Source organism: Crocodylus porosus, unplaced genomic scaffold, assembly GCF_001723895.1.
Source record: "Crocodylus porosus isolate Cpor-Errol unplaced genomic scaffold, CroPor_comp1, whole genome shotgun sequence".
NCBI lineage: Eukaryota > Metazoa > Chordata > Crocodylia > Crocodylidae > Crocodylus > Crocodylus porosus.
Genome location: NW_017728948.1, coordinates 16,805,497 through 16,829,034, shown reverse-complemented (window position 1 = coordinate 16,829,034; position 23,538 = coordinate 16,805,497). Strand labels below are relative to the sequence as shown.

Sequence of the window (23,538 nt, the reverse complement as noted above, 5' to 3'; positions counted from 1 at the left end):
ATTGAACACCTTCAAGAGTAAATTGGATGCTTATCTTGCTGGGATCCTATGACCCCAGCTGACTTCCTGCCCTTTGGGCAGGGGACTGGACTCGATGATCTCCCGAGGTCCCTTCCAGCCCTACTGTCTATGAAATCTATGAACCTAATCCACATAATTTATTGGAATTTACTAGTACCTCATATGGTTAGCAATGGTTACATTTGAATGTGTAGTCATGTTTTAAACGTATTTATGAATGCCTAAAAGTCTCAATATATATTTTGTCAGAAAGTATGTGTAGTTAGGATTCAAGCAAAACACTTTTTCATTTGTCAACTGTAACTTGTCTAGATCTGTCTGTAAGAGAAAGTTGGAAGACCTGATTTTGTAAGTAATATGTTGACTTCGTTTTAAAACTTCTCAGTACTTTAGAGGTTATATTTTACTCTTGGATGTTTATGTGCAGTCCTGAGAACTAAAGGGCAAAATCTGGTTCAGCGCGTTTCTACAGAATGATTATTTGATGGAAGTAACCACTTAAATAACCAGGAAAAACTGGAAAGTTATTTAGATTCCAGTACAGTTTACATTCACAGATTGAATTTTTACAACAGTCACAAATGTAACGTTCTTAATATCCCTGCCCAAAATAAAACAACAAGCACTATGGAACCACATACCAACCCTGGCTAATCACACTAATAGCTAGTACTCAATTTTAATGACATTTATAAACATCATTAAATATTTTATTAATAGAAAATAAGTTATTGCATTTATTTGAACTCTAGAAAATCTTTAGTTTTATTTTGCTACTTAATATAAAAGTCAGTATTGCAATTTTGTTTTTCCATAAGTATTTAAGTTAGCTATTCTAGAGTCTTTTATCTAAAAGCAAAAATTTGAATTGTATTCATTCCAACTCCAGATAAGCACTCAAAAGATCTTAGCCTCCAAAATATTTTAAAATAAAGCCATTCTCCCATACCACAAGCCTGGTGAAATTAAAGAAGAAAAAGAAAAGGAAAAAGAAAGGCCTGTAAAAACAAAAGCATCCTGAAGTGTCTTCATCAGCAGGAATATAGCCTGATTATCCAGTTTGCCTGGATATCAGGATGTCCATTGAGAAGGCACTGTAATATTGTAATATTCTTCTTTTTAGTTCCTAATAGATCCCGATCCCCCGTGATCATAGTGGGGAACTTTCTGCCAGCACTGACAGGATAAGCAATGATTTCTGTATTGTACTACAAATTAAAGGATTGTTTTAAATTCCAAAACACATCATTTCTTTTATCTTGCATTTACTGTCCCTAAAATTCAGCCAAGTCTTGAGAATCTCTTTACCACCACCTTTAGGAAGTGAGGAAAAACAATGTGAACAAGCCAATTCAGGCTTACCAAGACTGTGATTGCAGTCATGTTCAAGGAAGTCTTATCTTAGAATTTATTATCGAAGGGATATTCTCTATTTGAGGGAATGAATTATTATTTCAAAATGAAAAAGGACAACTTAAACAGGAAAACAAATCAGGAGAGAACAGATACAAAGGAGAATCCACAACACTATGTCCAAGCAATGCAACATGTAGGCTAGGGACAGAAGTTACACATAAACTGGTTTAAGTATCAGAAACTGGTTTAAACCTGTAACACAACAGAAGTTCAATGCACACAAATCACTTTCAAAATGGCTGAAACTAGTTAAAGATAAACGTGGTAAATGTAGCATCAGACTTAACTAATTTAGGTCAAACTGGTTTATGCAATGTCTGTCCCAGACCCCTTCCTGGTTTAAGTTGCATCAGAGTCCCCCAGCATCCCAGGATGCTTTGCAGCCCTGAGCCAGGCTGTGCTGCCTTCTCCACCAGAGCTAGGTTAGCCCCACCCCCTGTTCTCTAAATGGAGCCGTGAAGACTGGCTCCCAAGGGGGTGGGGAACCCAGCTGGGGACGCAGTCCAGTCTGCCTGGCAGGGCTGGAGAATGTCCTGCCAGATTTTTCCCTGCTGGTGTGGAGGGGGTGGGGGCATGGGGCAGCAGGCTCAAGTGGAGGGTGATTAAACCCCCCTCCCTCCCTACTCCCACAGGCACAGGACCCCAGCTGGGGTCTGCCCAGCTTTTACCCCCTGCTCGCAGCTCAGCACAACCCAGGACCCTCAAACCCTCCTCCTCCCAGCCAGGGGACAATCCCGCTGTGTCTTCCCAGTCCGGTTCAGAGCCAAGCCCAGCTAAGCGTGCAGCTGGGGGAGCAGCTCCTGCCCAGCAACCCCTTCTACATGCTGAAGAGTGGTGCCTGGGCCAGCCTCAGCCCCTGCAATGGCACGGGCTCAATCCAGCAGTGCCTGGAACTGAGCAAGGGCACCAAGAAGCTGGGCAGTAAAATGTTGGAGGTCAAGCCAGGCCAGGCATTGTGCTCCTTCACAGGCTCCAAGGTAGACAGGTGTAAAAGTTCCCCAGGTGACAAGGAGGAGTTGGCTGCACCCACCACCACTATGCAGCACTCACTGGATAACCTCAACCCCAACCTGCCATACCCCAGGCCACTGGGCGCTGAGATGGCTGCACCCTGCTCACTCTCCTCCTAGTCAGCAGCAGTGCAGCACAGCCCCATGTACCAGGCACGGGGCACTACCCCTATGAATTCCCCACTGCTGCTGCTGTCAAGGGAACCCACGCTGGCCGTAACGGTAGGTACCACCTGCACTACCTGCGCCACCAGGTGGGCAGACAGCAGCGGGGAAGCCATAGTGATACCACCCCATGCCTGGTGCATAGAGTGACACTGTGCTGCCACTGCGTAGATGAAGAGCAAGCAGGGCACAGGTAGCTCAGTGCCTGGGGAACAGCAGGTCAAGGCTGAGACCATCCAGAAAGTGCCACACAGAGGTGGCAGGTGCAGCCAGCTCCTCCTCAATGCCCAGGGAGCCTTTGTACCCATCCACCTTGAAGCCTATGAGGGAGCCTGGCATCTCAGCCTCCAACATCGCACCACCCAGCTTCTTGGCACTTTGCCCACCTCTAGGCACTGCTGGGTCGAGCCTGCACCATGCACACCTCTGCAGGGGCCAGGCTGGGGCTGGCCCAGGTGCCACTCTCCAGTGGGTAGAAGGAGCCGCCAGGCACGAGCTGCTCCCCCATCTGCATGCTCAGCTCAGCTTGGCTCTGCCCCAAGCTAGTTCAGACACACACTCCAGCCCCTTCCCAGGCTGGGCTCACATCCAGGATGGAGCCACCACTGCTGCAATCCCTCTGTGCTCTGCTTGGTGCATGTCCCCACCTGGGCTTGGGGCCAGTTTCGCTCTGCTCCCTCCCCCCAATCTGGCCTTTGCTCCTGGGCTGCCCCAAGTGAAACCCCCACCTCTGCAGCTGGGAAGGCATAGCAGGATCGCCCCCTGGATGGGAGAAGGGCTCTGGAGGTCCCAGGCCATGCTGAGCCATAAGCAGGGGGGAAAAGCCAGGCAGATCCTGGCTGGAGTCCCACTCCTTAATCCCACTCCCTCCCCCACTTCACCTGAGGTGCTGCCTCAGCCTCTGGCTGGCCATGCCCTCCAGCGCTCAGGGAGAAGCCTGGCAAGGACTGCTTCCCCCTTCTCCCTCCAGGCAGTCCCTAGCTGGGCTCTCTGCAGGCCAGGATGAGGGTTTAAACCCCTCCACAATCATGCTCAGCCTGCTTGTGCCTGGCCATGCCCACTCCCTCCCCCTCCTCAGCTCAGCTTCCCTCCAGCTTTCCAGCCACTGCAGAAGGGAAGGGAAAGCTCCCTCTAGTGCTTCCTGGCTTCTAGCCTAAGCCACTGCAAGCATGTGACTACATTTCCAGAATCAAAAGTGAATGTCTATTCACTTGCTCGTCAGTTTAATCTCCACAGGTTAGACTAACCTGCAAAGACTGAATCAGTTCAAGCTCGGACTTTTTGAATGTCTGTACTTAGCCCAGGCCTTTGTAAGTTTAGCAGTTCCAAGGTGTGTGCAAACAAACTAGACAAAAATGGTCTGACAGTGCACTTTTTCAAAAACTGAACCATGTTCTGCGAAGGAAAGAAATAGCTACTGGCAAGCTCATCATGACAATATGGTTCATAAAAACTCAAAAGATTTGTTCCATTTTTCAGACTCCCTGGAAAGAACATGTCTAGATAAGCAGTACAGCCATGTCAATACAGCATTCTGTTCAGGCTAAATTAGCCCTGCTTCTCAAGTGCACTGTGAAAACGTATATCCTAAATAAAGAGCCAATGTAGCATGACCCCACCAACTTTTGCTCTATCCCTTGAAGCCTGGCAAGTATACTATAAGCCTTCAAAAGCATATGTACAAACAACAATGCTGCTGTTTTACACGTCTCAAAATTGAAAATTTCTTAAGAAAATGAGAGAAACGATGCATGCTCATTATGTAAACCTTGTACAGACATTCAGTTTCCTGTGGAAGAACAGGGAGTGTACAGACATTCAGGATTTTTCTCCATGCTCCAGAAGACCCCAGTATCACGTGCATCAGTGTCCCCATGCTGAAAAATGGTGGTAGGGACATTTCAACTAAAGCTCAAACAAGCTTAATTAACGTGCCCCTGCCACCAGTTTTCAGCAGGGGGGCACTGATACATGTGACGCTCCAAGAGATGCCCCTGCCTGTACTCCTGGAGCACGTCTATAAATGCCTGTTGTGCTGCAGGGAAACACAGGCAGATAATGAGTACTGCTACTATCTGTCACTAGACAGACTAAGGGAGCCTGCAAAATACACAGAGATGTGTACACAGGGCCCTCCACCCACCTGGCTGCAGTGTTGGCACTGCAAACTCTCCACTTTTCAGGGCCTCAACGTTCAAAAGTCTTTACACGTGGCTCTTGGTAACTTTTTCTACCAGGAGAACAACGCTAGGAGAATTCTCTAAGATTATTTGAATGTATATATACAGCCATACCTCAACATGTGAAGGACTTTCTCTTAAACAGATCAGGATCCTTGTACTGTCAGACTGTCCCTATGAACAGCCTAGCCTAGCATAGAGACTTCTGTTTCTATACTTCTCTTTTGTGGAACAATGCTAAAAGGAATGGCATGCAATTAAGTATAGTAGGCTAGGTGACAAATTTACATGATGTTAGGAGGCAAGTTTTTAATCATGTCAATGATTAAAAGACTACAGGTGGAAACAAAGTTTGAAAATCTTCCAGTCTCTCTACAGAATTAATCCAGGCAGGGTCCATTATGGCTCCGATTTTTTCCCCAGATGGGATTTAAAACAGACTTGGTCTCATTTACTAACAGGCCAAAATATGAGAGCAGCTACAATGAGAACCTCCTACCTGCTTTAACTGATTCTAGACCAACCAGTCATTCAAGTGAAGGAAAATGGGCATTCACACATATCTGAAGGCAATAACTATGATGCTTCCGCCTTTTGCACAGTCCTTAGAGCAGTTGAGCATTCAAAGACAAGTACATAGTACTGTTAATGTTCACTGCCTACAAAAAAAACAAAAAAAGATGCTAGAGAAAGTATTTTAAGCTTTAACAATATGAAACTGGAAAGGATTGTGAGCAAGTTAGAGGATGGGAACACAATTCAAAAGACTGGGAAGCTGGGCTGAAACTCAGCAGACAAATGCAAGGCACTACACCTGGGGGAGAATAATCAAAAACACAACTACAAAATGAGTGACACCTGGGTGGAAGGCAGCACTATGGAAAAGGATCTGGGAATCTTGATGGATCACAGACCCAACACAAGTCTGCAGTGGGATGCAGCTGCACAAAAGGCAAATGCAGTTTTTGAATACATCAATAGAAGCATTAAGTGCAAGATGTCGGAGGTGGTGAGCCTCATCAAGAGTACTGTGTCCAGTTTTGGGCTCCACGTTTTAAAAAGGATGTGGAGAAGTTGGAGATGGTCCAGAATCATGTGACAAAGATAATAAATCACTTGGAAAACAAGTCACACGAGGCAAACCTGAAGGAGCTAGGCCTGTTCAGTTTATGGAAAAGGCATTTAAGGGGGAACATAACAGCAGTCTTCAAATACTTGAAGAGCTGCCATAAAGAAGAGAGAAAATGCCTTTTCTCTCTTGCTGCAGAGAGTAAGAAACAGACCGATGGCTTGGAATTGCAGCAAAGTAGGTTTAGGTTGGGTATCTGGAAAAACTTCACTATTATAACAGTAAAGCAGTGGTACATACTGCCTAGAGAAGTTGTGAACCCACCATCGCTGAAGGTTATGTTAAGCCTTCCTCAGAAGCATTTGGGTGTTGGCTGCAACCAAGGCCGTGGATTTTGACTGGGCTGTGCCAATGCTCCTGTTGGGTACTGAAGCCACAGGTTCAGAGGGTCTTGCCCACTCAGGGTCAGACTGATCACCAGATGTGGGGTCAGGAAGGATTTTTACCCATGGTCAGATGTGTACAGACTGTGGGGATTTTTGCCTTCCTCTGTAGGAGGAGGTGTGGCCCTCTACCTGGGCTCTCTTGAGCCTCTATTAACAACCTTTTTTATAACCAAAACATTAGCTGCCATGGTTCCCCTGCTTTACCTATGGCAGGTTAGGGTATGACGCCTTACATTGTGTCAGAGTTTACGGTAGTTTTATGAGGAGTTTATCTTATGGATTTGCATAGAATGGTTTGGATAACGCAAGAGGTTAGACTAGATGGCATCTGGAGGTCCCTTCCAGCCCTACTTCTCTATGACACAACTTACATGCATGCCACTGATAGATTATACATAGCAGCAGCACACATAATTCTAGTGAGTTATTAAACTGGTCAGTCATTATTTTAAGGGGTTTTATTGCAGTTTTCTTCTGATAGCTTAAGTTATATCAGTAAAATGGCACAGAAGTATTGTTTGATATGGGCCCTGGTTCCACCTCGGTAGCTGATTAGGTTGTATAAGATGAGAATATGTCTGCTTTGCAGGAACATCTACCATTTTCTGCAGTGTTACATGCCTCACTCTGCTGAACAAACTGTAAAGATATCAAAGATGACACGTGAGCCTCAATCATGTTGACACTGTCAATTTAAATAAAAAAGTTAATGTATTAAGGTTTCAAAAAATCTTCAAGTTAAATATTCAGGGATAGAAGTTTGTTTTCTAAATACCGTAACAATTTTGAACTATCATATTTCTGGTTGGGATTACTCAGGAACACACTACAGTTTTGAATTAAGGCAGAGATCTCAAACTCATGTGGTCCCATAAACTGGATGAACAACACAGGGCCAGTCCATGGGCCAGATTGAACTAACAGGCTTATGGACCCGATCCCCCCTTCCTCCTCTGGATCCAGTGCCCACAGCACCCACTCCAGAGTAGCTGGCAGGCACCACATCCTGGACCGGCCAGAGCAGTGATGTGCTATACACCCACCCCCACCAGACTTGAACAGCCTGCAATGCTCAATCTGGCAGCTTCAGGATCCATGCCACACATGGTGCCCCCAGAAGCTGGTATGGAACTGTGCTGCACATGGCACCTGCTTCAGCTGCTCTGGGACCTGGATCAACTTTGTTTTAAAATATTTTCCTTAAACACAAGTTGATTGGTATTAATTACATTACCAAAAACTTTAGTCCTTTGCTAACTGAAACTTTACATTTTGGGGCTGCCACCATTTTATGACAGAACCACTATGGCACCTGAGCCCCAAGCACTGATTCAGTAAATAACAGCATGATTTTTTTTCTCTGAAATGTATCTCTACAAATTCTTATCTCCTCTTTTTTTGGTTTTAGCCCTAGTTTCTCTACCACAACCTGACAGCAACACACCTCACTTTTTACCCTTCAGCACCTCTCTCCAGGGATATGAAGTTCAGTTCTCTTTGGGGTCTTTTGGATGAGACTGCCCATATAACAGTTCACTTGGTTTTTATTAACAAGAAATGGAATAAAACAGAAGAAACGGTTTGTTTCCAAACACACTAGATTTTTCTTATTATTTACAAAGAAAAAAAGTAAAATGACCAACTGTTAAAAAAAGCAACTGCTGAAAGTGATCCCATTTGCTCACTATCCCCTGGCTCCATGAGCAGCCTCTCTCACTGTCAGAATACCAAATCTCTAGTCCTAGCCAGTGAACAGTTTGACCTCTGTGCTAAGGACTTATTAAACTTATTAGAGGGAAAATGCTAATTATATCCTACATTAATTTATAACAAACCACTATAACCCCTAACTAGGACAGGCTGCATGTCAAGAAATGGTTCCTCTAATCCAAGTCAGCTACCTTCTCTTTCCAAACTACTCAAGTTATCTATACACATAACTAGGGGCTGAGGCTAGCTGCATTCTCTAAGAGACAAATACTGAAGACATAGACGCAGGCAATAAAAAGTCTTCTTTCACATGTTTAACCATGTACCCGATAGACAACACTTCACATACCAGCTTTTCTGATTGCATCTAGTTCTAATCAAACCTCTTGCTAAACCACCCCAAGTCACTTTTGCCAAGATTCCTTCACCAGGGAACTTACAGTGTGCACCAATGTCTTATAATTTTAAACTGATTCAATTAGGACACTTGCAAAAGTTTTATTTTTTTTCTGAACTCTCATACTCTTTATGGGGTTGCTGTCCTATAATTTGGGAACAGAATTCTAAAATAAAAGATTAGGTAATCAAAAGTACAACCATATCATATTTATACTTTCTGATTAAATACCTTTTAAAGACATTAGTTTTGCATTTTTTTCTTAAGTAAACTTAGGCATATTTCTTGATCTCAGTAGTGCTAAACAATATTTTTTTTAACTGTCAGTTAGTTTTAAAAATATTGTGGCTGATTTTCTGCTGTAGGATTTTGTGAAGTTCATCACCACTAAAACCAACTAAATAAGGAACACTAAATAGGTTGTTACTTTCAATTCTCTGTGAAAAAGGTGCACGCATATAAATAACAATTCAAGGAAAAATATATTTTGTATGACTGTACTCAATTAAAATAGTTATTTAAATACCTGTTCTTCAAAACGTTATGCATTTTTGTCATGTATTTTACCTTACACAAAAACGCACAAAGCAAGCTATGCAAACTACCATTTCTTGCTACATTCAGAATTCCTCTCAGAGACAGCTGATCCTATGAAAATAACTTTTGTGTATGAACAAAATCATGATGTACAGATCAAACAGCTACAGAGTTAAATGCACTTTTAAAAATACCTCAATAAAATGCATGCAGATTTTCACCAAAACAAAAATAAAACATTATCATTATAACAGTCATATATGATTTATATTGCATAATCATTAAAAACAGGTGTACAATACAAACAAGTTGAATTTTGAGTACTGTAAGAATTTGTCACAATTCTGTTTTTTCAGTTAGAGAACATTTGAATATTAGAGTTATATGGTAAGGCTGGCTGTCTATGCAGTTTCCTATTCAGCAAAAATAAAATATTTGCCCCTCATAGTATGTGTAAGAAAATTACATTTTATGCCAAATGTTTCTGAACTATTCAGTGTAGAAAAGATTAAAACTCAACAAAAGCAGTAATTCAGAAGCTGAACATAATATCCTTTCCTAATTTCTTGCCAATTGTAATACTCTTCCAATTGCTCACTGCAACAGTGCTTTGCCTTAGCTAAATATAACGTATATTACTTACCCGCTCTTCATAAGAAACAGCAGTTATCTTTCCTAAGAGTACTCTTCCTAAATTCATCTTCCCTTAAGATGAAAAAACATTTCCTTAACACATCAGTTTCTCCAAGACGATAATATACAATTCAAGCCTATTCCATGCCTATACATGCCAGCAAAGTTTAAAGGCATTTCGTATGAAGTTCTATTTTACTCCCTTTTATGTTACCCATAGCAACAGGCCACTGCAGGAAGCTGTGGTTCGTCAGGGATTCAGATTAGATCTCAATTATCTCTCACAAAAAGCTAGATAATTTTATATACATCATGCTGTGATTTCATTTAAAGCATTTCCTATAACAAATCAAGGCAATAAAATGAAGTTTGGGCGTGTGATAACCTTTATTCAATGAAACCGCTTCCTATAACTTTCCTTTCAACTAAGCATTGCTGTTAATCACCTTAATTATAGCTAAACATTTCCATGAGCTAACTACTATTTTCAGATGTTTATACAGTGCAGGTCAGAATGGAGTAAAGCATTTTAGTATGTTTTTACATGTTTAGCAATGCAACTAGCTCATAAAAGATCAGAAAGGCAAGGATATGGGCCATAAAAGGTTTAATTTGGAAGCAATCCATTACCATATCAGGGCAAAACTGCTCTCTGACCAGAAGAGCAACTTTTAACTATATCCTATCCTTCTCACTTATGCCATGTGACTATGCCTCACCAAGATCAAGGGCAGCTCCATTCAGGTAGGAAGAACAGAACAAAAAATGCACCGTGTGAATCTAAGAGTGTAAGAAACCCTGTAACTTGCCTTTTACAGCAATGTCTTTATCTGAGAACAGTAGCGAATTCCATGAAGTCTACTGCTCTTTACAAATAAATCAATATAGAACAACACACAAAAATCTCCATTTGTTATTTTGCAACAATCATAAAACAAATTTACTGTTAAACATAAACACTACAATTACAAGTTAATAATGGCTAATGCAGCCTTCCACCAGTAGCCTTCAAAGCACTACACAAACATAAATTCCACCTTTCAGCAGTATCCTGTGAACCACACACATATCCTGAGTTTAAAGAGAGACAAACTGAGGACAGGGAGGTTTGGGGTTTTTTTAATCTTGGTATCCAAGACTACACCGTTAGTGCCAGATGCAAATGACCCAGAACTTCAGCTTTTTTTCATCTCCTGTTCTAAGAATTGAACAATACACTGTCTTTGTTAATATTGAAATCACCTAATGTTCATGATTTCATTGAGACAAATCACAAAACAGCATTTGAGGAGGTACAAAGGCCTATGACCCAAACATTTCATAGACACAGATATAGGTTTTTTAATTGGAAAATCTATATTTTGTAAACTGAGATTAATCTGGATGGACAAACCACAGTAAATCCTTTAAGCTGCATTTTAATTATCAGTGCAAGTAACACTTGGGAGACATAGGTGGCAGGAGAAAATATTATTTGGAGGGGACTGAGTAAATATTATCTGGGGGGCTGACTCCTGCATCTCCCTTCCACAGGGCCATTGCAGGGCCCGTGCGTGCTGGTGCAGTACACAGTGGCAGAGGAGCACGTGGTAGGGGCACTGGGCACGGCACAGCAGTGGTGCTAGAGCAGTGGAGGTGCAGAGCTGAGCACACATGGAGCGCTGGCTTGGCTGCACGCTGAGTGGCACCAGGCGCAGCTGCTGTCACTGGCCACTGCAATATTAGTTTGGGGGCGGCTAAGCCCTGTTAGCCCTGGCCTTCTACCGCCTATGCTTGGAAAAGAGATTTGGAAGCAGCAAGATTAAAGTTTCAAATAAATTTGTTTCCCATATCACATGCTCCATTATTTTGAGTGCTAAGATGCAAATTATCCATGGTATTGGGGCTAACAGAAGAGAAAGCTGAAAACTTTAAAGCAGACAAGTACTACCAGAAACATATTTTCATTTATAAATTGCATATTGCATAATGCTAGTACAGCTGGATGGCACAAGTGGGCACCTTTTGCAAGAGCAAACCAGTCATCCTTACATGGGTGACAAGGTGTATTTCTACCTAAGATGAATAAGGAGTATGTGGAGGTAAGAGACTTCCAGGAGAATTTTCCTGTGGATGCTCCTGACAACACACAAAACAAGGAAGACTTTTACCATTGCTCATCACCAACTGGCTGTGCAGAGTACAGTGCAGCAAGGAGACGCATGTTCCTATCAACATTAGCTCCAGAATGATTTGAAAGAAACACATGCAGCTGGAGGCCTTTGCAAGACTTGCATGTAGCTGATGCAACTGTAATGGAGCACCAACTTCAGGAACATTTGGTGTGGGCAATGTTTTATAATGCTTTCCAGGCACTTGTATTAGGTGCTGGAAACCTAATAATCCTCTACTGTAAGCACACCACTAAAGTTGCTGTTTTTTATTTCACCCAAATGACCTTGCATTCCAACATCCACATTTTTTTTCTGTACAGTGGTCCCATGAATGCCTATTTGGCTGCACCTGAAAGCTAACCTGATAATGTTGATGATGGGGGGAACCGTGACCCTAAACTTTTAAAAATGTCTTTTCCCCTTATTGTTGTCCAGGGCATCTCCATAACTATCATACTCAAAATGTTACATGATTTCACACGTTAACTAGGTCAACATCCAAAGGACTTGTCCCTATAATACTGAGCGAATGTTAACTTAGAGAGCTATTAATAGAATGTGATAAAATCATGACATGACAGCTCTAAAGCAACTAATTCAGATATACAAGTGAAGACATTTCTAAGCCCACTTCCATCTGCTTAGAAACTAAAATGTGGGGAAAGACTTAGTCCCCAGAAATAGTCTCTCCCTCCCTGGTGTCTTCCCCTCCCTCTTGGAAAGATCCCCATTTTTTTTTCTTCTGCCTACCTGTTTGAAAATCTGCAAGAAAGCAGATATGACAGGGGCTAGAGACGAGGATTTTTGGGTGCTATTTTTATAGGGCCAAGTATATCATTGGGAAAGTTCTTAGACAATCTTTTGGGAACAAAGTGCAGTTACTTGAGATCACTGTGCATCTGAAAGCTTGCCTAACATCTCTTCCAGCTACACAGTTGCTCCAATAAAAGATATCACCAAAAAACCATGGCCTCTGTTTTCAAAGAAACTTGAGTTTTATTTATACATACTCTATGTTTCTTCTAGTATCTTCTTGCTCCATGTAATAAAGGCATTTCTTTGAATTAAAGTTTTCCTAACAGTATTTTCTGGCTCCTGCTTTCTTATCAATATTTATTTTCTTTGTCAGGTAGTAAAAATAGATAAAGTTAATGAGAATTAAGATCTTTAAGCAGACTTATCAGTGCTTCCTACTTACCACACCAAATTTACTACAAGAATCTGCTTTTTAGTTTAAGACCAAAGCTTTGCCTGATCCTATTTTGGCAGCAGCTAGTTAGACAAACTTTTAGGCACACACTGCCCTGACATAAGGAAGATATCACACACAAAAGAAACCAGAACAAAAACAAAAAACCCACCCATTCCACGTGTATTTCCTGGCCCATCAAAGCTAACACACTAACCCTACTTGAAAGAATTTTGTTTTAATAGAAAAACTAAATTAAACCTTTTCTGAACTGTCCCACACTACTTTTGCCAAGGGTTCCCCAGCTCCTCACAAGTAAATTAAGCAGAGAAAAAAAGAACGCCAATGTAAAATTTATATTTGTCCCTCCAATGTATGATAGAACAAAATATTTTGAATTTACATTTTATCTAACCAACTCAAATGCAAACTTTATTAAATACTGAGCATCCAATAACATAAATATAGAAAAACTTGAAAGCTTGATGCAAATCAGTGCTAAGAGTGCCCCCTGCTGTCAACCTAAAATACAAGTGCTAGTAGGACTTCCTTTTTTGCACACATTTTTATAAGTAAAATATCTCTTTGGATCTAATCTTACACAGAACCAACAGAAACACTGTCCCCAGACATATTTTAAATATCTAAAAACTCTTTTGACCCCTTCAATAATAAGTTGATTCTAAAAACTAGCTCTTTAACATAATTTTAAAAAATGTATTTGTGTATGGTAAATTCAATCATTCTTCTCAAACAGATTATAAATGTTTCAGGTTTCAGATACCTAAACTCACTTCACAGATAAAACTATGCCACAAACAGCTATGACTGTCACTTGCATTTCTTAAAGAGCAATTTTAAAAATGAATTATAACACAGCAGTAAATTCAAATTATATTACATGCTAGGAGGATATGATTAAGTTACAAATCACTCTTACGCATCAAGATGCTTTTGAATTTCCCTTCAATCTACAGCTTCAACTGATTTCTAGGAACCCCTGAATGTAAATTTGGATTTAAGAACTAACCAGTAGTAAAACAGTCAGGGTATTGCTTTTCTTCTTAAATCTAGTATGTCTAAATCTTTCATTTCTCAGTTTAGAACAGAGAGCCTTTTTGCTGATTCATTTTAGGATTAAAAAAAAAATAGACTTTATGGAAATCCCAGACACAGAATAAGACCTGAGAAAGTCAGAACCCAATACTAGCCTTTCCCTTCATTTTCAAAATGTGTGGATTTGGATTAGTAAAGGTTAAGAGAAAATATGTTGAATGTTCAGGTATCTCAAAGTTATATATTTGTGAATACTGTACAAAGCAACGTGTTTATTTTGGTAACTCATGTCCAAACCAAAGAAAGACGGCCTCAGCTGCACAGCTGAAAACAGCTGTGACCATCAGCAAATATCTGATTTTAAAAAGACACTCATAGAAAATTAGTAAAAATTAAATAACTGCTAATCTGACCAAAAAAGCTGATTAGAAATGCTTTACAATTATTGTACAGTCCACATTCCTATAAAATCTATTAATTAAATATAATGTATAGCAGTACATTGAAAACACATCATAAAAGATTTTTTTGTTATAGCTTGTATTATAAAGATAAACGAAATGCAAACTTTGCCTCTTTAACAACTCAATGAATCCTTAAAAATACTCTTTATCACACCCCATTACAAAAAGATTCTTAGTTCTGAAATCTAGTCTTACAGCCACATTCCTGTTTTCTGTTCATTTTAAAAAAAACAAAACTTTATACTTACAGATACTTGACTTTCAGTGAAAGTTTTCTCCATGTATGAATAGTTTAATAGCTCATTGTTAGGAAACAGTCCCTTTAACTTTATTATCACGCCCTTTCTGAACACACACTTATTTCTTCAGAGCCTGGTAAAAAAAAATAAAACCATTCTCTCTGTTATCCTACCACCACCTCTTCCCATTCTCCTCCCCCCAGCACATTCCCCGCCCAGACTCAATACTAACTCTGTATCTGCCCATCAAAAGAAAAAAGCTGTCTGTGCTCAAACTTTTAAAATGTTGTTTAGGCAGCTTCCACAAAACCATAAAGCTTCTGTAAATCCAACAACATGCCGCTAATGCAAAATTCATTTAATAAGGGCGTAAGGTATCTAGTCTAGAAGCATTTGTCCAAACATGCTTAGGTACTGAGTCAACATCATTCTTCCCTTCCAAACAAAACGTGTTGTTTTTATTTTATTCCTCTAACATGAAAAGGACATAAATGAAGTAGGTCATCAACTTAAGTTCAAAAAATACGTTTTTAGATCCAAATTAACACCAAATCAATAAGAATACTTGATGCTGGCAGGACTAAGCTTAAAGTAACTTCCAGCTCCTGGGCATGTAAGTGCACGCTTCTTCATGATTACGTGTGCATGTTATACAATTGATTCATCGTACCCAATGCTCTTTGGAGTAAGGCACTGAACTGGCCAAGAATCCTGTTCCTGGTGAAACAAGATTCCTGCCATTTCAATACCACAGGGGCTCAACAGAATATTGCAGAGATATTTAAGTAATATCAGAAAGAAACCCAAACACAGTTTGCCCAGCTAACAAGCTTAAATCTCATCCTTTTTGCAAAGGCTTAATTTGGAGATGGGGCAGAGAGGGGTGGTAAGGAACGGAAACTACTTCTCCTAAATTAAGGCTAAATAGTATCACAACAATGTGAAGTCTGCACTGCTCTTCTGCTGCTGTATTTCATCTATTCTATGACTAGGGAGAGAAAAAAATCCAGCTCTAAAGATGGCAATTCAACACATTTAAAGAGTTCTTACTTCACAAAAAACACTTCCCTAGCCACTAAATCTGAAAACAGACAAGTACACTTTTTCTGAGAAAAAGCCTTTTGTCCCTGGATCCTAAAAACATTCACACCTATTGTCCCACTGCAAGTGCCTACCTGTGAAGTATGCAAGATAAAATGTGCTAACGCTGCACCCAGCACCACCCCGCCACATGCGCGCGCGCGCACACACACACACCTGTGCATCTGTAAGCTAACTATGGCTTATTTAAATGTGGTTCACTACCGGGATAAGCCTGCAGGCAGTGTGCTCTCCCTGGTTATCTAGTGACAGAAGCACAATAACGCAGCTGTTTTGAGCCAAGTCAAAACCCAGGACAATCATCATTCATCATCAATCTCAATCAGTCTCAAGTCAAATGACAAGTCTTTCCAGCTTAATATTATCCCTCAGTGTAGCACTATAGGAGAAAGAAGCCCTAACATGCACTTATCAGGGTGGCCAATAAACACTCTTTTTTCTTCTGATAAAAATAAACTGCACAGCAGCAGAAATAGCTGTATGCGGCAGGAAGGGTGAGGGGAATATAAGGCCAACTGGTTACTTCTTTCCCCATTCCTCGAATGAACTGGGATTACTGATTCAGCTAAGGACACTGGACTCCTAGCACCTCCTTGCAGTAGAGGTCCTCACATTAAATCTCTACACACCCTTGAAGACCCCCTCTGTAGAGAAGTAGTCTCTCAACAGTACCATCAACAGCACCACCACTGCCATGGGCTCCAGATGCCTCCTTTTACATATTGGTTTGTATTAAGATAAGGGGAAAAGTAGGAGGGATGAAAGGAGAAAGGTTAAAGGTCGCAATGTTAAGTCAAAGAAGTGAAGGTTATGGACAAAAGTCAGTTAAACCAGGAAAGATAAAAAAAGGCTCAATACAAAAGTAAGAACAATGTAATTTGTGTTTAGAATGAAATAACAGGTGAACAAATGATAACTAAAAGAAAATGTCAAGACAAGCGGTTTATAAATAAATTTAAAACACAAGAATTTAAAATCTAAAAAATATACCGAATTATTTAAACAGATATTAGCTTATACTGCATAGTAAAAATGGTCTTAAACTAAGAAATCACTTTTATTCAAGAAATCATTTGCACATGTACTGAAGTCTCATGGGACAAAATTGGCTTTAAAAATACATGCCTTTTCCTGAATAGAAATGCTTTCCAGGATTGGGTCTATAAGAATACCTAGGAGTTACTATTATCTCAGTCTCCAATATAAACCTAGTTCAAGATGTAGACATCATTATTAAATTAAATTGAGCTAAATCTATTTGTTAGCATATTTTACATAAAAATTATGCAGAGTTCAGACGTATTTTATTTAGATGGTGTGAGGAAAGTGTTGGGGAGAAAGTGTGTTCTTACCATTTTGGATTTTTAAAATAATTTATAGACTGCAGAAATTTTCCAAAATGAAATTATACAAGAAATCACTCCTTCATATACACTGTTTGTTGACTTGAAGCCCTCTGGAGAGGATAGCTAGAAATCTTTTTCTATATATGTTTATCACTAAGGTGATTAGCTGTATCAGTCTGAATTCAGGCAGAAGGTAGGACAGCATAACATCCAAAAATCTCACTGATTCAGAAGGGCATAAACTTTGAAAGGCAATGCTCTACTTCCTCAGATGCTAGGAATGGCCTGGCAGAAAGAAACGATTTTAGAAAGGAAAGGGGCAAAGGGAGAGGATGCTACTAATAGAAGAAAGAAGTGGACTTATTAAATCAGTTAAGATGAACAAGACCTTTAAAACCTTGGAGGGACATGAGAGTAAACATCTAATACAGGAAAGGGATAAGAATCCATAGTCCTGTTGCGATCCAGGTTAATACCACCCAGTTTGTTGACAACTTCTTATTCTGCAATTTCCCATCCAAGCTGTTTTTTTAAAGATTTTTGTTTAAGCACAGCTACCCTGAGGATTCTTATCGCATTACCTGGAGCTAGCTGTCTAGTCTGGTGAGCCTGAAACTTTAAGGCAGAGTTGGCACCCTGGAAGGTGTTGTCACAGGCTGAGAGTTACAAGGAAGTAGGCAGTCTGGAGCTTCTAGACAAACTGAAAGAAGGAGGGCAAATAGGAGATGGTTCTTACAAGATTCAATCATCAAAGGTTAAAAGATAATAAAAATAAAAACACAGCAAGACATTACAACAGCCAAAGTCGGAAAAGCCACCAGTAAATATAAAACTGGGAAAGCAGCTGGAGAGGAGAGAATAATTTGGTTGAAGTGATGCTTTTAAAAGGCAATGAAATAGTTTTCCAGTTCTTTCTAGTTCTATTAAACAGAATGTGGAATGAAGAAAAGAATCCAACCCATAGAAAGGAGGCCCTGCTATAAAACTGAAAGAAAAAGAGACATTAACGACTGCATAAACTGGGAAGGATTAACATTACACTCACTGCCTGGGAGAAGCATGGAACATCCTATGGGTATCAAGAAACAAATATATCTCCAGCTCAGAGAGGAAGGAGCAGGTCGTAGACCAGTGAGATCACAGGTCAATCAAACAATTTGTTTCAGGCATATTACAGATTTATCACAAGGCAAATACCTCACATGAAATATCTTCTGTCTTTCCAGGAGGACTTCAACAGCATAGATGGAGACAAACTTTGAAAATGATGAATTCCATAACGCCAGCAAAAATAATTAGACTGAGCAAAAATCAGAGGTGCACCAATACATCAGTCCACTTCTTATCAGCACTGATAAAAGGCAAATTGACATTATTGGCAATCAGCTTTTTTTTGGCTGATGTGGCCGATAATGTCGCCAATATATGCTGCGTGCATGTGCGCAGCCACAGCACACATGTGGCCAGTTTGGCAGCTTTGAGAGCAGCATCCAGAGCGTAAATCTATTGAGGGGAAGCAGCAGTGGGGAGGAAGGTAGAGTGGACATGGGGGTGAAAATCAAGGCCCCCATGGTGAGGGAAGGAGTAGGAGTGGGGCTGGGGCTGGGGCTGGGGCGCACAGCCAGGGAGGGACACACAATGGAGCCTTGGATAGGAGAGGCAGCTGCCACTGCTGTGCGCACGCCCAACATCTCTGTGCGGGGTGAGGGCAGGATGCCACTGCAGGCTGGGGTTCGGGCAATGCCAGGCTCTTCTCAGCAGGGGGGTTGGGCCAGGGTTGCAGTCAGGGCAGGCAGCAGCATTTCTGGGAGGAGAGACTATGAGGTGGGCTACAGCCACCCCAAAATTCACCATCGCCCCCTCAAGCCTCCCCTCCCAGCAGATCCAAGGGGAAAATGCCCCCCCTGTTTCCACCCAGCAGTCACTGAGGCCCAAGTACAGCTCATCCAGCCCCTGTCCATGGAGGATGGAACCTGGCCATGGGCCTCCACAGCATCCCATCCTGCCCCACCATCAGGGCTCCTGGAAGTTGCAGGGTGTGTACACACATACCAGGAACCCTGATGACTGGGCAGGACAGCACAGAGGCCTGTGGCCAGGCTCCATCCCCCACCCCCACAGCTGAGAACACAGCCAACAGGTGCCAGCTCTGGCCAGGGAGCATGTGCACGGGTGCATGTGTGCACGTGCATGCATGTGTGTGCATGCAGCCCTCAACAGCTCACCAAAACTCATTAAGTGCCCCTCCAACCCAAATAACTGCCCACCCCTGCTGTAACTGCTGCTGAAAACTACACTTCATGGGCAGATCCAGGATTTTAAAGAGAGAGAAAAACAGTCTGCAGGGCTGTAAAATAAGAGGAGAGTAAAAGAGACCAGGAGTACCTAGATTGCAAAACTGCAGAAGAGAGGATAGAAACATGGTAAATCGCCATTAATGTTCAAAAAGAAGCATTACAGTAGGTACATAAAATGATTAACTTCATCTAATGTTTCCTTATCTTGGGAGTAAAATGTCCTCTCAAGATAAGGATGACATGTAGGTTGTCAAGCAACAAACAGCAAAAGCTGCTAATTAACTTTCATAAACTTGAAAAACACTAGGGAAAGTAGATTGACAATGATACAAAAATACAATTTTTCAATGCTGTGATCACGTCTACGCTTTATGTAGCAGAGGCCTGAAAATACATAATAGTAACTGATAATATCAACTCATATCAAAGTAAATGCCTGCGGCATATACTCACAGTTCATTGAAAAGAGTTTCTAAAAACATCAAAAATTTTAGTGGATGGTCACAATTAAAACATACTTTACAAATGCCCCCAGTATGACTCCCATATCAAGAAAAGAGGGCTTATGGGCATATTATGTAAAATAAAAGAGAAAATGCCCAGTCCAATAGACATGACACACTAAAGCCTGGAGAGAACAGCACAAGACCAGAATAAATAGCAGAAAATGATTAATGCCAATAAAGAAAGACGTTATCAAATGTTAAAGCAATAAAAAATAGTGGCAATTAACAGAAGAGAAGAGTTAACAATATTTAACTAACTTCCACTGTTTTTATTACTTCTATTTAATCTTGGTCTTTTTAAGTTTTATATGATAACCCACTTTCTGATGTTTAGTGGTTTCTCCTCCACTTAGTTTCTGAATACTGGCTAACCACCATCTCTTTATGCCTTGTATTCACCACCCTGCTCCCATACCTTCTACCCTGTCCCTCCCCTTTACAACACCCAATCAATCCATCTACCAGTCAAAGAAACACTCGTGCATAAGTGGCTAGTTATCAGAAGTACTTTTGTGGCTAGAAAAGTGTATCTGTGCTTCCTTGTAGCTGCTACAACACTACTACTACTAGAAATACTTCCTCCTAGGAAGCCTGAAATAGTTTATCATGGTAGGTAAGAATGGAGCTTCATGCCATGCGTACTACTGAATTACTGAATGGTGTCAGATTTATTTACACTATTTAAACTAAATCATGCGATTCAATAAGAAGAATGAAAAGGATATTTTTAATGTTATATGTACTGTGAAACCAAAAGCACGCAGATTGCCATGTACATTTGGTGCTAAATAACTTAAAAAGCCGACACCTAGTGGCATATTCTAGAAATCATCCTTCATATATGATGAGCACATATTTAAAACAGAGACAAAAGTATCAGAGATAAGGATAGTTCAAAAATCAATACAGCTCTTTAAACAGCAGTGATTGCGGGACCAGATTTTGAGACTTCAAACTCTTCTCAACTTTATCATGTGAAATAGTGCATTATTTTGAGAATTAAATCACCAGTAAGAATGCTAAAATGACAAAAGACCAATAAACAATATTTTCAAGCTCCAAAAGGAGATACCTATTTATAGGATACAAAACATTTCAGTTTTTTCACACATTTTGCTACACTGGAATGAAGACAAAATATAGCTGGACAGTAGGATGTTGGACAAAAAATTAGATAAACTGCTGGTAAAAGATACAAACCTTAGATCTAGTGTGTAAAAACAGAAAATTTTAGCAACTTGTGATGACTCAAAATTCAAAAGACCTACTGAGACTTAAACAAAAGACATAATCATTTTATAATTGCTATATTTTTTCTTTTAAACCAAATTTAAATCAAACAGAACCAATTGCTTAATGAGAAATCTCGTTGCTATGCCAATTAGTTGATTTTGCTACTGTAACTTCAAAAAACATTATCGTATATTGAGTTATGGTTTGTAAAGATACAATAAAAGCCCCATAAGACTTTCTGCATGTCTTAAGTTAAGCAATGAAATATGAAGAAAAATGGAGCACCTGGAATGAGCAAAACAAAAATCATGCATTGCTAGTAATCTATAGTAACAGGCAACAGCACATATCAATTTTCTGAAACTGCCTTAGCCCAGGTTCATGCCCCACTACAAAAAAAAAACAAAAAACAGTGCATCTTAACCACACTAGCCCAATGAGACTTGGTTTGGGTAGACTTCTGACCTTTTAAAAGTCCTGGCAACAGGAGCCAGAGAGAAGGTACCACTAGACAGTGACTTATTAAGAAACAGAAATAACTCTGCCTATAGGTGCGACAACCTGGGACACCCTCCCAAAGGGCTCACGTTCTCTTTTTGCTCTTTTTCTGGCCCCACAAATCTTGCTCTTGGGCCAGTTCAACAGTCCATAAAACTAGTCCATAATCAAATATTTAAGGCACTCTTCTGGAAGTGGAAGATTAGGTATGAATCCCCTTGGGTAGATGGGCCCATAACCCAAGCACTGGACTTCCTGAGCAAGTGCTCTTATTATGAATTGTTGGCCAAAAAATGGACTTTACACTGATCTCACTGCGCTCAGGGCATCCTGGTTCAGATTCGTACCTTTCTAGGGATGTGCAAACTGGGCAGTGTTTGATTTGGATTGGGATTCGGCCTGATTCAGAGGACAGTGATTCGTAACAGGACTTAGGTACCTGTACACCAACGCCAGAAGCATGGGGAACAAGCAGGAGGAATTAGTCTTCCTGCTTTCCACTGGGCACTATGATCTAGTAGGGATCATGGAGACGTGGTGGGACTCCACTCATGACTGGAGTGTAGCCATAAAGGGCTATGTCCTTCAGAGAAGGGATTGGGTAGGGAAGACAGGTGGGGGTGTTGAAGAAGCAGTACACCTCCCTACAGGCTGATGTTGGCCTCAAAGAAGAACAGCTTGAAACCCTCTCGGTCAAGCTCTGGGGTAGGCACGGTGAGAGAGACCTGAGGTGTATACTGTAGGCCGCCTAACCAAGGGGAGGAACTTGATCTAGCGTTTGCCCATGAACTAATGGAGGCCAAACGTGCACTTCAACAACGCAGACATCTCCTGGAAGGAATGCTCAGCCAGCTCGGATCGATCACGATCCTTCCTGACCAGCACCAAAGAGCTTTTTTTCACTCAGGAGGTGCATAGGCCAACTAGAGGCAATGCAGTTCTTGACTTGGTCCTGGCCAAAGGGGATGACCTGGTGACCAACTTAAACAGACAGCAGCCTAGGCAGCAAAAGGGCACAACAGCCCCCTTGGCTCTCTGAGGAACTAGCGGACCTCCTGCGTCTTAAAAGGAAGATCTACAAAGGATGGAGGACTGGAACCACTGCCAAAAAGGAATACTCTGCTCTGGTCCGGACCTACAGAGAGCAAACTAGGAAAGCCAAGGCTGCAATGGAACTCCAGCTAGCTACAAATATGAAGGACAATAAAAAGTCCTTTTTTAGATATGTGGGGAGCCTGAGGAAAAGCAAAACCCCTGCTAAACCAGATGGGACAACTGACAACCGATGCCCATGACAAAGCAAACTTGCTTAATGGGTGCTTTGCGTCAGTTTTTCACCTGTCCCATGGGACACCCCTGCCTAATGTGGGTCAGGGAGGTCCAGGTGAGGGAGATTCCTTACCCCCCATCAAAGCTGACCTCATGAAGGAACACCTTAACAGGCTGGATACCTTCAAGTCAGCCAGCCCTGACGGTTTACACCCAAGGGTACTAAAGGAGCTGGCGAGCATCATAGCCCAGCCCCTGGCACGGATCTTTGAGAGCTCTTAGCACCCTGGTGAAGTACCCGATGATTGAAAGAGGGCCAATGTCGTGCCTATCTTCAAGAAAGGGAGGACAGTAGATCTGGCAAACTACAGGCCCATCAGCCTGACCTCTATCCTGGGGAAGGTTTTGGAAAAGATTATCAAAGAGGCCATCCTTAATGGACTGGCTGACAGCAATATCCTAAGGGATATCCAGCACAGGTTTGTTGCGGGTAGGTCTTGCTTGACCAATCTCATTTCCTTTTATGATCAGGTGACCTATCACCTGGACAAGGGGGAAGAGACTGATGTCATATATCTTGACTTCAAAAAAGCCTTTGATCTG

General features: G+C 41.3%; 1 protein-coding gene across 4 annotated transcripts in view; it reads right to left on the bottom strand.

Annotated features, from left to right (window-relative positions):
• The window catches only part of RGS12 (regulator of G-protein signaling 12), a 159,864-nt gene that overhangs the window by 83,853 nt on the left and 52,473 nt on the right, over positions 1–23,538 (bottom strand). Inside the window, exon 1 of one of the 4 annotated variants that reach the window (XM_019552851.1) lies at positions 14,695–14,905. The exons of 2 other annotated variants lie outside the window; for them this stretch is intronic. In XM_019552851.1, coding sequence (XP_019408396.1) covers positions 14,695–14,727 — 33 coding nt within the window. In that variant the 5' untranslated portion in view covers positions 14,728–14,905. Of the gene's footprint in view, positions 1–9,594; positions 9,706–14,694; positions 14,906–23,538 lie in introns of those variants that run through there. One more of the 4 variants, XM_019552850.1, reaches the window with a different exon arrangement.